General features: G+C 43.5%; 1 protein-coding gene across 7 annotated transcripts in view; it reads left to right on the top strand.

The window, feature by feature from the left end:
• SETD2 (SET domain containing 2, histone lysine methyltransferase) overlaps positions 1 to 13310 on the top strand; it is a 158336-nt gene that overhangs the window by 83266 nt on the left and 61760 nt on the right. For all 7 annotated transcript variants that reach the window (XR_010916664.1, XM_067530448.1, XM_067530449.1 and 4 more), the window contains one exon: positions 11752 to 11800. Coding sequence is in view for 6 of the 7 variants with exons in the window: in XM_067530448.1 (XP_067386549.1) it covers positions 11752 to 11800 (49 nt within the window). In the remaining variant the exon portion in view is untranslated. The remainder of the gene's footprint in view (positions 1 to 11751; positions 11801 to 13310) is intronic.

The following is a 13310-nucleotide window of genomic DNA, read 5'->3' as shown; positions in this document are numbered from 1 at the left end:
TTATCCTAACCACTTGTATAGAGAAGTTGAAGTAATACTAGCCCCATGCTACACATAAGGAACTCTAAGGGCTCGTCTTTATTGCATTGCGAGCTGGAGGTATAACTTGAGTTTTGCCCTGAAGTGATTCCCATGCCCACACAAAAATCTCTAGATCAAGTGAAGTTGTGCACTAAATTTGGGCTAGCTAGCCCCGTCAGGATGCAGGTTGAAGCTTGAGTGCCACTAACACTGGAGCTAGTAATGTAGTTGGGAGGTATTAGCTGGAGTTCGAACTCTTCAGCAGCTAATCTAATCGCTCTGTGTTGCTAATCAAATCACTGTGTAGCGCCAGTGTTGTTTCACAGTGTGATCACCCACTCAGGGCAGGTCTACACTTAAATGCTGCAGCGGTGCTAATGCAGCTTTTTAAGTGAAGATGTTCGTACACCGAAGGGAGAGCCTCTCCCTTCAGTGTAGCTAATCCATCTCCACGAGCGGCGATAGATATGTTGACAGGAGAAACCCTCCCACCGACATAGTGCGGTCTACACCGAGGGTTAGGTCGGTATAACTATGTTGCTCAAGGGGTGTGGATTTTTCACACCCCTGGGCATGTAGTTTATACCGATATAAGCCTAGTGTAGATCTGGCCTCACTCAAGCACCTAGCTCTGGTGGAATAACTGGGGTAAGCTAACTGTTGCAGTGAAGACAAGCCCTAAGGCTCCATGAAGTGAAGTGGCTTTTCCAAATTCACTCATGAAGTCTGTGGCAGAGGCAGGAACAGAAGCTACAATAAATGTTTTCTTATTTCCTGAGTTACAGTTCATTGCCTTAGACAATGATCATCCTTCCTCTCTTGACATTATCTTTCAGAGACAGGTAGTTGTCATAAACTAGACATAAACATTTATGTCTTTAATGGTGCATATTGAAACATTTATTTGCTGCTGTGTGTGTGAGTAACAGGTGTTTAGAATCCAAATATGGATAATGAAAAGGCTACGGGCTTGCCTAAATTTAAAACGTGAAGATGCTACTTATGCAAATAGGAGGGGCTCTCCCTTCGGCATAGGTAACCCACCTCCCTGAGAGGCAGTAGCTAGGTCAATGGGAGAATTTTCCCGTTCCCTGTATAGACAGCACTAGGCTGTCTAGGCTTATTAAACTGCATCACTCTGGTGTGGATTTGTCGCATCCCGAAGCAATATAGTTATACCAACCTAATTTCTTAGTGTAGACCAGGCCTAAGACTTTAAATATATCCAGAGTCCCACAACTAGTCTACCTTGAATTTTAATAGATTACAAAATGAAACCTTATCTCTTTAAAACACAATTACTTTAAACAAAATGTTTAGTTTTCCCCATTTACAATTCAAATGGGAACATTTTAAATAGGATTCTTACTTCAGAAATTGTATCGAAGCCAATAAATCAGTAAATCAAGCATCAGCAAAAAATATTTGAAATAACTGTTTCAAGCTCTACTATAAGCTCTGTTTAAAAGCAAAAATCAAGATTATTTTTTCCTCTAAAAAGAGAGGCTATCACTAAAACCAAACAAGTAAAACTAACTAAAACAAACATACTCTGCATTTTTGGATCTTCAATAGTACTTGTTTAATTACAGGTACTCTTGTACTAATGTGCTGCAAGATTTCACTTTAAGCAGAGTGAGTTGCTTTTTCTGTTGGATTTCTTAAACATTGATTTAACTCATTGAAAGGAAATATGTGCACTCAGCCGAGTAGGACAAAAAGCAATTTTCCCCATCAATAAAATCGTGAAAATGTGGTTTTTAATGGCTATTGGGTTTTCTAAGTCTAGTGCTGGAGATAAATACCTTGCCAAAAGTGATGTCATTTTGTGACACTGGGAAGCCCAGTGGAAAAGATTGTAAATCAATTTCTAACCAGCTTTAAATAATAAAATCTTTGATATTTAGTATTTTAAAAATAAACATTTTGTTGAAGTATTTATTAGTTTTGCTTCTGACCCTAAACTGTTAAAGCAGGTTGGAAGTTAGTTTAATCTCTCCATTCAGAAACCCACTGACAGCATCTCAAATGACATCACTTTCGAGTGAGATGGTTGCCCCAGCTCTAAATGGGGAAATGTATAATAAAATTTTAAAATCTTTTGAAGCACATTAACTTATTTTTATTCATGGTGACAAGTGCTCATTCTCTGAACACTGAACATTCTCTGCTGAGCTGAGTAGTGGAGCCTCCCTTTAAATTAAATCTTGTATTGAACTTTTAAAAAATGAAACTGCCTTAGTTGAGAATTTGAAGGCCCAGTCTAAGCAGAGATGATCTTTTTTAATGATTAAGTGCAGCTGAGTTACAGAAATATACAAAGGAAATGGCCAGCACTCAATCAATCACAGTAGCAGAAAAGCTTCATCATATTATTTTTTTGTAGCTGTCACGTTATTAGCTATAAGTTTAGTTTTTCCTGCCTTTGGAATCAAAAGGTTTTCTTTACTACTGCAGTGTTTTGATTGGGACGTGATTACTGAATAGCTGGCAGTACAGTCAGTGTCTGTACAGCACCGAAGGGGAAGACCCTGTTCAGAGGAGCTGACAATTTTAGGATTAGGAACTTCGTGCTGTTCAGATTTCTTTTGACTTCAGTGAGGTTCCGCCTGGATATCTGGGTTGATCCATTTGCAGAATCTAGCCCTAAATAAACAAAAATCAAATACAAAACAACGGGGAGCCCAAGCAGATGATGCTAACCTAATCTCTTTTGGATGATTGTGATGGTGACCACGTTTTATTGACGTGACTTAGCATTTGTGGACCTGAAAGAGGAAATGTTTTATGGAGGCATTTTTAATAGAGGGGTGCAGTTGCTTTAAGGGTGCCTTGAATTTGCAGTCATTTATAGCCCATGCAGTTATGGCAGAATCATCCCCCATCACATTCTGCCTCTGTTGCTTCCTGATGGATCAGTTTTCTTTGTCAGTATCCAATATTATTGTATCTTTTCACCTGATTTTCAGTATTACTCAGACAATAAATGGCTAACTCATCACATATTGCATTTCTACAGAGAATATTAAATTAGTGTGTATTCTTGTTAACTAACCTTGATCATTCTGGAAAGGGCATGGATTGGAGATGCTCTCCATTAACTATTCCAGTTAGCCCAGTAGGTAGCAGCAGGGTCTTGGTCTGAACTGAAACTAAAATAACAACAGAAGAAAATTATAAAGAAAACATCACTGATCCAGAATGCAGCACCACAAACTGATTCATCATATACAAATTGTGTGATTTTAATCAGATGTTACACATATTATAGTATCGTTATCATGAGATGCATGTTCTGTTACAAGTAATGAGTGCAATAAGCACAAACACATTTAAATTTAAAATACAATTTAAAACCCGTAGGTGCTTATGAAAGATGTTTCGCAATCCATAGTGCTATACAATTGGTTAACATTTCACTTAAATAATCATTACTAAACATATCCAGAGGCACTTGACAAGAACACTTAGGTCACTAATCACTATTGCAATCTAAGTCTCTAGTCCTGCCAACACTTATGCATGTGCTTAACTTTGATCACGTAAGTAGTCCCATTAACCTTAATTAACTTCTCACGTAAGTAAAACTAAATGTGTGTTCATATTCACAAGCTCAGGGCCGAAAATATAACGCACAGATCTAGGTCATGGATAAGAAAATATAGACATTTTAACTGCTCAAACATAGAAAGGTTGCTGCTATTACATTAACTCCTCTGATATAACAGTGATGTACTCATTAGATGAAAGTCAGGCTAAGCATAAAAGGGCCATGGATCAACCTGTTGACACCAAAAATATAAATTAGTATTCTGGTAGGACCTGCAATGTACTATGTATTATCCACAAGAGATGAGACCATCCTTACCCCAGAGATTTTAAAATTTAAAAAAATGTGCATGTGTGTGTAACTTGTATTCAAGATGAGTAAAATGCACACACACAATCAGTTTGTTCTGTGTCCTCTCTCCTAAACTGGCTTTCCCCCCTTTGTTCCTGCAGTGGTCTTAGTCTGACATTACAAACATAGCAATGTTATTGTGGAAGTTATTGTGGGAGATCATAAATGCATCACTTAGGATTTGTCTGGATTCCTCAGAGGAAGAGAAAGGGACTTATTTTAATATAATTGTTTATACAGAGTTTATCAAGTGCAAAGTATGAAGTAAATGCTTACATAGCACCTTTAATAATACTCCGTGGTGCTGTAGCACCTTTAATTCAGAGACCTCAAAAATCACTCTACAGACATTAACCTCGACATCTCTGAAGTAGATAATGTATATTGTTTCACTTGACCTACCAATGAAACTTGCTCTGGGCGTGGAATCAAGTAACAGCACACAGTGAACGCCGCACAATAGCGTAGGCCAGGAAGTGAAGAAAAATACCAAGTCATCTGGAACAGGGGAAAATGTATGCATACAGAACGCAAATACGTGAGATGAAATTTGGCCAGAATCCCAGGCCTTAACACATCTCCCATTGTAAAAAATATAAAGCCACAGGTTTTTTTAATGACCACAAGTGGGCCTCTGTTTTATGTCTCATCTGAAAGATGGCGATCCAGTGGTACAAAAGCCTTAGTGTTACGCTGTGCGGGACCCAAGTATAATTTTTTTGGGCCCAGTACAAACTTGTAACACGGGCCCCCTCCCTCACACATACCCATGGGGGTCGCAGCCTGGGCCAGGCTCCCCAGGGCCTCTGGGCCCTGGTAAAGTGTACCCTCCCCCCCCATGTGGGGGCCCTGACTGTGACCTTGGTTCATGCCTCCGAGAGAAGCATGAATCCCCAGCCCCACTTCCTATGGCACTGCTATCCAAGTACTGGCCAGGCCCAGTCTTGATTAGCTTGAGGTCTGATAAGATCACAAACCCTGGTGAAATGGCTGTGGGTGAGAGGCTCTTTGTATGCCACGAACCCCTTTCTAAACCAGTGTTGGATAAATAGTTAAAGTAGCAAGGAGAATTATAAAAAGTCAATATGATGCGTACCTTGCATCGATGGAGCCATGTAGAGTAGACAAGCTCTAATAGATTTCTCCTCACACACCCCCTGTGAGGTAGGAAAGTTCTCCTATCACCATTGTACAGATGGGGAGTGAAGACACAGAGAGACTGATGGACTGTCTTAAGACCATAGAAGAAGTTTGTGGTGGAGCAGAGAATTGAACGTTCGTCTCCTGAGTCCCAGCCTGGTGCCCTAAACACAGGACCATCCGTCTGCTGTATAAAAATGTTCTGGCATGGTCAGGTACAAGGGGAGTTACCAAAACAAGGTGGCCCGCTTCACCTGGGCTAGAAATGCCAAAGACAAGCACGTTTTGCCACAGAAGAATAACATTGATAGGAAAATGAATTTATTTTAAATCTGCGAAGCAGGTATGGAGTGCACAGTAGAGTAAAAGCAAGAAATGTTAAACTTTCCCAGTACCCCCACTGTGAAATCCTCATTATTCATTTTTGTCTTAATGTGGCAGTAGTCAAAAATATGACACGTCACTTTACTCATCATAATTCCTCATGTAGGGGAAAGTGAGCTTCATTCATAACTCTAGAACAAGGGGGGAAAAGCCCCTCAAGCTGTTTCAAACCCTCCATTATCTCAGGGACTTTTGTAAGTGTCATCAAGCAAGACAATGAAACTTTGTCCAGGTTTACACTACAGAGTTTACAGCAGCACAGCTATACTGATGCAGCTGCGCTGCTGTAAGATCTCTGGTGTAGCCACTCTATGCTGGTGGGGGAGAGCTCTCCCATCATTAAACCACTTCCAACAAGCAGCGGTAACTGTTGGTGAAGACGCTCTCCTGCCGATATAATGCTGTCCGCACCGGCACATCTGTTGATGTAACTTGTCACTCGGGAGTCTTTTTTTTTTCACACCGCTGAGTGACGTAAGTTATACCGGCAATGATGTAGACATAACCTTATTGTGGTAGAAGTATGCAGTGGTGTAGTAGCCGTGTCGGTCCCGGAATATTAGAGACACAAAGTGGGAGAGTAATATCTTTTATTGGACCAAGTTCTGTGGGTGAGAGAAGCCAGCTTTCAAGCTGCAGAGAGCTCTTCTTCAGATTGTTTAGCATAAGTATTACTACCTAGCATAATAAGCACTAATTATGCTGAACAGTCTGTTCTACCTTGTATTTAACTGTGACACTGAGTAAGTTTCCCAGACCTGAAGAAGAGCCCTGTGTAGCTCAAAAGCTTGTCTCTCACCCACAGAAGTTGGTCCAATAAAAGATATTACTTCATCCACTTTATGGTAGAAGTGTGAACAGTTAAACAATGTTGCCTGCCGATTGTGTTCCCTGTGCTCTACATAAAGGCCAAGGAGCAGTAGAGTGTGTTGGTAGTCGACCTCCACAGTGCTGAATCAGTTCTCTTCACCCAGTGTGTGGTCTTAGCCAAGCCTCAGGGCTAGCTCCATCCAAAAGGAATGCTCAGCGTGTACTTAGTCATCCAAAGCTTTTCATCCAATTCCCGTTGCAGTAGATGATCACGATATTATTCTACCAGTGAGGTAAAACCAGGCTTGGCCCGGAGTGTCATCTCACAGTTCAGGTCAGCAATACAGAGAGATCAGTTTCTACGGGTGAGGTTGCCTTCTTGGATATTAACTTGTTAGCATTGCCACCCTGTTCAATGCCTAGGCAGTCAAGTATGAAAGTCTCAGAGCTGGCAAATATAGCAATCTGAATCACGAAGCAGGTTTCCTTTCTTTGCTATGTCCAACGAGGCTGTTGGCTTGTGGGAGCGGCATAAGAAATCCCAGATCCTAAAATATGTCTCTTGAGAAACACCCACAAACTTTGTGCCAGCAGCTGAAGCCGTAGGGATAGCTACCTGTATTTCCTGGAGTGTGCTGATTGAACCACAGTTGTGTAACATGAAAGGTGTGACCATGCACAGTTGATACACTTTCCTGGAAAATCCAACTTTGTGGATGTGCTGAAACTGTTTGCTATGAGAGGGTCGGATAAACATGTTCAGTTCCAGTTACACGCACATGGCTCCATGGGCCAGGAAGGCAATTAAGCATGTGCTTAAGCACCTTTTCTACATAGGAATGCTTTCCTGATAAGTCTCTAACAAGTATTCTAACTGTTAGCCCTCCAGAGCCAATACACTTACTGAAGACTGAACTGGAATCTGTACTGGGATCTGCATAATCCATTGTACTTAATTCAGATTGCAGGGACATGATTATTGACAATAAAATGAGAGAGTCAAGGTGGGTAGAATAATATGTTTGTCTTCATCTACAGCAGCACAGCTGCACCAATGCAGTTGCAGCCGTTTAGTGAGGACACCACTAATCCAACGAGAGATGGTAGCAATATTGATGGGAGAAGCTCACCCACTGACATAGCGCTGTCTACACGGTGGGTTAGGTTGGTATAACTGTTGCTCAGGGGTGTGGATTTTTCACACCACTGAGCGCAAGTTATACTGATACAGGTCTGTAGTGTAGACCTGGTCAATACCTTTTGTTGGACCAACTTCTGTTTGGTGGAAGGGAGAGAAGCTTTCAAGTTGCACACAGCTCTTCTTCAAGTATGGGCTTGTCTACACTTAAAATACTACAGCAATACAGGTGCGCCATTGTAGCACTTCAGTGTAGAGATTACCTATGCCAACAGGAGGGGTTCTTCTGTTGGCATAGGTAATCCACCTGCAAAGAGACCTAGTGCTGTCTACATGGTGATTTAGGTCAGTTTAAGAGTGTTTCTCAAAGGTGGTGGATTTTTCACACCCCTGACTGACATAGTTAAACCAACCTAATTTTCTAGTGTAGGCCTGAGAAAGAGTGTCACAGCTAAATTTAGATTAAGCATAAGAGTTAATACATGTTGTAAGGGACTATTCAAAACGGACTGGGCCATTAACACCTCTGCAGACATAGGACAAAAGAGGGTTAGTTGGGTTACAGATTGCTGTAAAGAGACATAAAACTAATATCCCTACTGAGTCCATGATTTTTAGTATCTAGCTAAGTGATTACTTTAGGCTCCCAGACTTATCTTTGGAAGATGACGTGTGGGTTTCCTTTTAGGACGAGGACTGAGAGATCATACAGAGTGATCATTTTGTGAAAAGGGTTCGCCCACAGATGAAAGCGTGTTTTTGTCACCCTTTTTCTGTATGAGTTCATTCGAGAGAATACTGATTGTCTGGTTTTACCCTCATAGCTGGCGTGGGGCATTTGATGCACTGGATGTGAGGTACACTACATGTTGTGATAGGCATGTGTAAGAACCATGGATTTTGAGAGGTGTACTGCTGGGGGAGAGATTGATCGTCATAGCGATGTAGATATGTCTGCAGGTTTTCTATCTGTTGTTACAGCAGGGTCTAGTGCTGCGGTATTGCCAACTTCAGGAGATTACAAATCATGTTGGACCCCTGACAGTCGTGATGTTTTAAGGGTTAGGGTTAGGGTTATTGTTGTGTTTTTTAGGTCAGTCTCTTGATTTTGGGGCTCTCCTTGCTGATCCCCAGGGTCTGTGCATGTGACAAGCAGTGTTGCCACTCCCATGTACAAGGTGATTTTGGGTCCTGCTGCAGGAACTCTCTCCCTGTCTCCTGCCCAGCCGTTAATCCTGTCCCCCAGTTCCCCATCAGTTCTGTCCCCACCCAACCCCCTTCAATTCAACCTCCCTTCAGTTCAGTCCTCCAGCCCCCATCATCACCACCCCATCAGTTCAGCATCCCTATCCAGTGCTTAATTTGTGCCAGGGCTGAACCTCGGCTCCTCTAGGCTTGTCAGTTCATAGCCCCAGCACCTTTGCACTCGTCACATCAGTTACGAAAGTAAAAAAAATTGCTTCAGATCCGACACCTTCCATTACAAATGAAGCACTGCCCCATCATCCCATCGCCATCCACTGACCTCCGTTCCCCCTCCCAGCACTCACTCCATCTGCTCAGAACCCACCATCAATCCAGCCCTCCCCCCACCCCAAGCCCCATCAGCCCCTGCCCTACTCGCTTCAGCCCACCTGCAGCCTCCAGGCCATAATTCAGTCTCCCTGCAGCCTCTTCTCTGCTCCTCTTTGGGTTCTTCACCCTCCCCAGATCTGGACGGGCTGCAGAGGGGTTCTGTCTCCCACTTCCCAAGCTGGCAGGAGAGCAGCCATCCTGGGGCAAAGTTGACAGCGGGAGCCCCTGCCACGCCTGGGGTGAAGATGACAGGATTTCCAAGTAAAATTAGGCCTCGCTTTTAGAACCCTCAAACGTCAGGATTTCCCTCTCCTCTGCCTCAGCCTCTCCCCTCTCCCCCCCGCCGGACACAAGCTGAAAAAATCCTGACATTTCAGGTTTCTGTCGAGAGAACATGAGTGAGACAAAGGCCAGGAGTACACTACCACTTATCCCGGCAAAACTTAAATCACTTAGCGGTGTGAAAAAGACACTGATGGGAGAGCTGTCCCGTCAGCATAGAGTGGCTATACAAGTGATCTCACAGTGGCATCAGTTCAGCTGTGCTGCTGTAAACTCGCTAATGTAGACATGGCCGTAATTTTACTCAGAAATTGCGTCTCGTCATCAGTCTGTGAGAGCTGGCATATCTTGTGCTGCTTTGAGTTGGCGTGGCCTGGTCTGTGGGGAGCTTGCTTCTGATGATGAGCTCTTGAATGAACTCTCATAGGGTGTTTGCATGATAGAAAAATCCTAAAAGACAGGGTGAACACTTTTTTCACAAAACCATTACACCATAACTGACCTGTCAGTCCTTGTCCTCAAAGCAAACTTGCACGACATCTTCAAAAGATGAGCCTAGCAGCTTAACTTCATACTGGGGGCTTGTCTACACTTAAAACGCTACAGCTGTAGCGGCTCCGTGTAGACACTGCCTAAATGGACGGGAGGGATTCTCCCATCAGCCCAGTTAATCCACCTCCCCAAGAAGTGCTAGCTAGGTCAGTGGAACAATTCTTCCGTTGACCTATCACTGTCTATAACAGGGACTTAGGCAGGACTTAAATTCAGCCGGAGCAGTCTGGAGAGGAACTCCAGTAAATATTTCCGAGCCCTGGTGTGCCCTCCCCCCCCGCGGGGCTGAAGTCCCGACTGCCAATGCACACACCCCCCTTTCTCCCTACAGGGGACCCCCTCCCGGCAGTTGAAGCTGAGAGCTAGTGGTCTGTCTCCCATAAGTACAGAAGCCCCTAGCCCAGAGGTCCTCAAATTGTGGGGCACACCCTCCTGGGGAGGGGGGTGCGGAGGAACGTTTGGGGAGGGAGCACGGCCCAGCCCTGCTCAGCTCTGGTATTGGCCTCAGGGCCCGACTGCCAGGGCCCACCACAGACTCTGGTCCTGACCACAGACCCCAACAGAGGCTGTGCTCCCAGCTGCAGCCCCTGGCCCTGACCGTTGCCCCGTCCCCAGCCCCATCTGGGGAGGATGGGGGGATGCAGACACTGGTAAGGGAGGGTATGGAGTAAAAAGTGTGGGGACCTCCAACCCGCTGCAGGGCAAAAGCCACAGGCTCTTCCCCCAGCCCAGCAGCTGAAGCCCAGAGCCCCTTTCTCTCCCCCTCCCCCTTGGGTAGGCCCTGGAGTTTTTATAGCATTTTGTGTGGTGGTAAGGGAGCAGAAGGGGCTCAGGGAAATAATTCATGAGAATTTAAGAGCTGACTTAGCTCACTTTAACTATGCTGCTCAAAGATTTTTCACATCCCTGACTGGTATAGTTAAACTGACCTAATGGTTTAGTGTAGACCAGTCATGAATATCATGGACTCAATAAAAATACTCGTTTTATGTCTCTTTACATGACTCTTGTCTCTTATGACTGCAGAGGTGTTAATGGCCCAGTTCATTTTGAATGGTCCCTTGCAACATGTTAACTTCGATGTTTACCAGTCTGTTCCACGTCGTAGTTAGCTGTGACACTTGAGTAGCCTTTCCCAGACTTGAAGACTGAGCTCTGCTTAGCTCAAAAGCTTGCCTTGGCCTGCTCTACACTAAAAAGTGACGTTAACCAAGCTTTGTTTCTCTGAGTGAAAAATCCACACCCCTGAGCGGAGTTGCTAAGCCGACCTAACCCCTGGTGTAGACAAGACTAGGTCAATGGAGGAATTCTTCCCTCGGCCTAGCTGCTGCCTCTCGGGGAGGTGGATTACTTATGCCATTCCGACAGTAGTGTCTATACTGAAGCACTACAGTGGTTCATCTGTGCCGCTGGAGTGTTTCAGGTGTAGACAAGCCCTCTGTCTCTTCCATCAACATTATCTCACTGACCTTGTCTCTCTCGTGCTGGGGCCAACACTGCAAACAAATAAAATAAAAGGCAGAAAGAGTGTGACCCAATTCAGATCAGAGGTTGTTTACCATTGGAAAAGTCATCCTTTGATTTTATTTCAGTGCATCTCCAACTTAATAGATTTATAGTAAACTGGAAAGAGGGCGATTTTTGATCCTGCTGGCTTGAATCCCCTGCTGACATATTTGGATTGCTGACACAGAGTGACTATAGCACTTGGCATGGTTGTGTAAACTGAACAAATATGATATACAAGTTTATTGAGAGAAAATAAATAGGACCCACCACAATGCCATGGTTTTACAACTGTATCTGCACTTTCAGAGACCTGGACCTTTTTATTCTGTTTACAAAGTTGTGAGACTTAATGTTTTTGTTAGAGTAATAGGTCAAGTGTAAATGTCAGCATCCTCAGGGTCAGCTGAAAATCTGATTAATCTTCTGGCTTGTTTTGCAGGAGGTGTATCGAATCCCAAAGAAGAGTCAAGCAGAAAAGGAGAGTAGTGGTATGTAGTCAAGGACACCTTTCAAGCAGCAGCTGAAATTGTAATTTCCTTCAGAGATGATTCATTTTCCTTGTGTCTGAAGCTGAATGCTTATCAGAGAGGCACTTTATCTATGCATCCGCGCATGTGCACACACACAATCACTTCTTTGTATTACAGTATGTCCTGAATCCCAACCCAGTGCCTTAACCATGAGGCCAGTGTTCCTCTCTACAGCTGATACATAATCCAATCACAGTAAGGAAATACAGAGTGGGATGTACAGAGATTTATCAGTACATGGAGAGGGGGCTTTAAACTCCAAGGCTTCTTTCTGTGCCTATTGGTATAGGACTCCATGCAATGCATCTCCCCTTAGCTGAATAGCCTTGCTTTTGCGAATCCCGAGCTCCAGGTATTGTACACACCAGGTCTCAAGTCATATCTGCTGAACCAACTTAAAACCACCAGTCAGCTGACCAATGTGAGTGGGCCCAAAAAGTGTTTAAACCAACTTTGGGAATGGTACTGTCACCTGGCTAAAAGCTCAGGTTTAGAACATTTTTCCAAGCTCAATTTCCATGTCAGTAGCTCTGTTGTACTTAGCTCCAAGGATCTCCCTGTATGGTGGAGTTCGATATAAAGAAGAAACAGAAGCAGTGCACACCTCTGGGTTTGCCAGTTCTGTCCTCTGTCACCAAATCACTTATTTGTAACTTTAGCCCAGACAGTGGCTGCCTAAAAGCAGGTGTGTTTGCACCTGTTGCATGCTGTATCGTGAGGAGAGGAGGGATTCAGAACTGGTATGTAGTGCTTGTTACTTTTTAATCTATGCACAGCCACACAGGAGCAAAATTCATTAAAACGAGATGTTAAATTACATCTAGTGCTCCATGACATGGGAGTGTCTGTGGAAAGTGGCTAATGTGCTTCAGGCACCGTTATGTTGCCCATTTGCAGGGAAAAAAGACATTTTATCTTTTCTGACTTAAAAGATTGGAGCTAAAGGGGTTGTTCTCAAGCACTGCAGAAAGAGCGACTCCACTGCTCTTCACGAACAACAATTCATGCTACAACATACATTGATTGGGAGATCTTGGACAAATTAATTGACTTGTGCTAGCAACATAGCCAAATGCAGTTTTTCTGCTACAAAATATGCTGATGCCCCCTGAAGAATTAATGGTACTCCTGAGGTGTGTTGGATGTATTAGACATTTGCACAACCCAAGTCCTTGCAAATTTTTAGCTTTGCAATGACTCAGATATGAGCTTTCAATGAATTACTTCTGCTTAGCTATTAATACAGAACAGCACAGTGGTATGTTATATGTGCACTCATGCAGTGATAATACATTCACTTCAGACTTCTCTTGTGGAGTGACTCTCAAAATGTGGGCCATTTTTTAAAATCACAGTCCTCTCTTGAAGCATCTTCTCTACTTCTCTGTCCCCATTCTATGCCTTTCCATCTGGCAGTTGTTCATGAGACATGAATATTAAGATGCTATTAAAGAGATCAAATGAAATA

This window comes from Emydura macquarii, unplaced genomic scaffold (genome assembly GCF_026122565.2).
Source record: "Emydura macquarii macquarii isolate MOO-44397 ecotype Brisbane River unplaced genomic scaffold, CSIRO-AGI_Emac_v2 contig_3080, whole genome shotgun sequence".
NCBI classification, from domain to species: Eukaryota; Metazoa; Chordata; order Testudines; family Chelidae; genus Emydura; species Emydura macquarii.
This window is presented reverse-complemented; position numbering and strand designations above follow the sequence as displayed.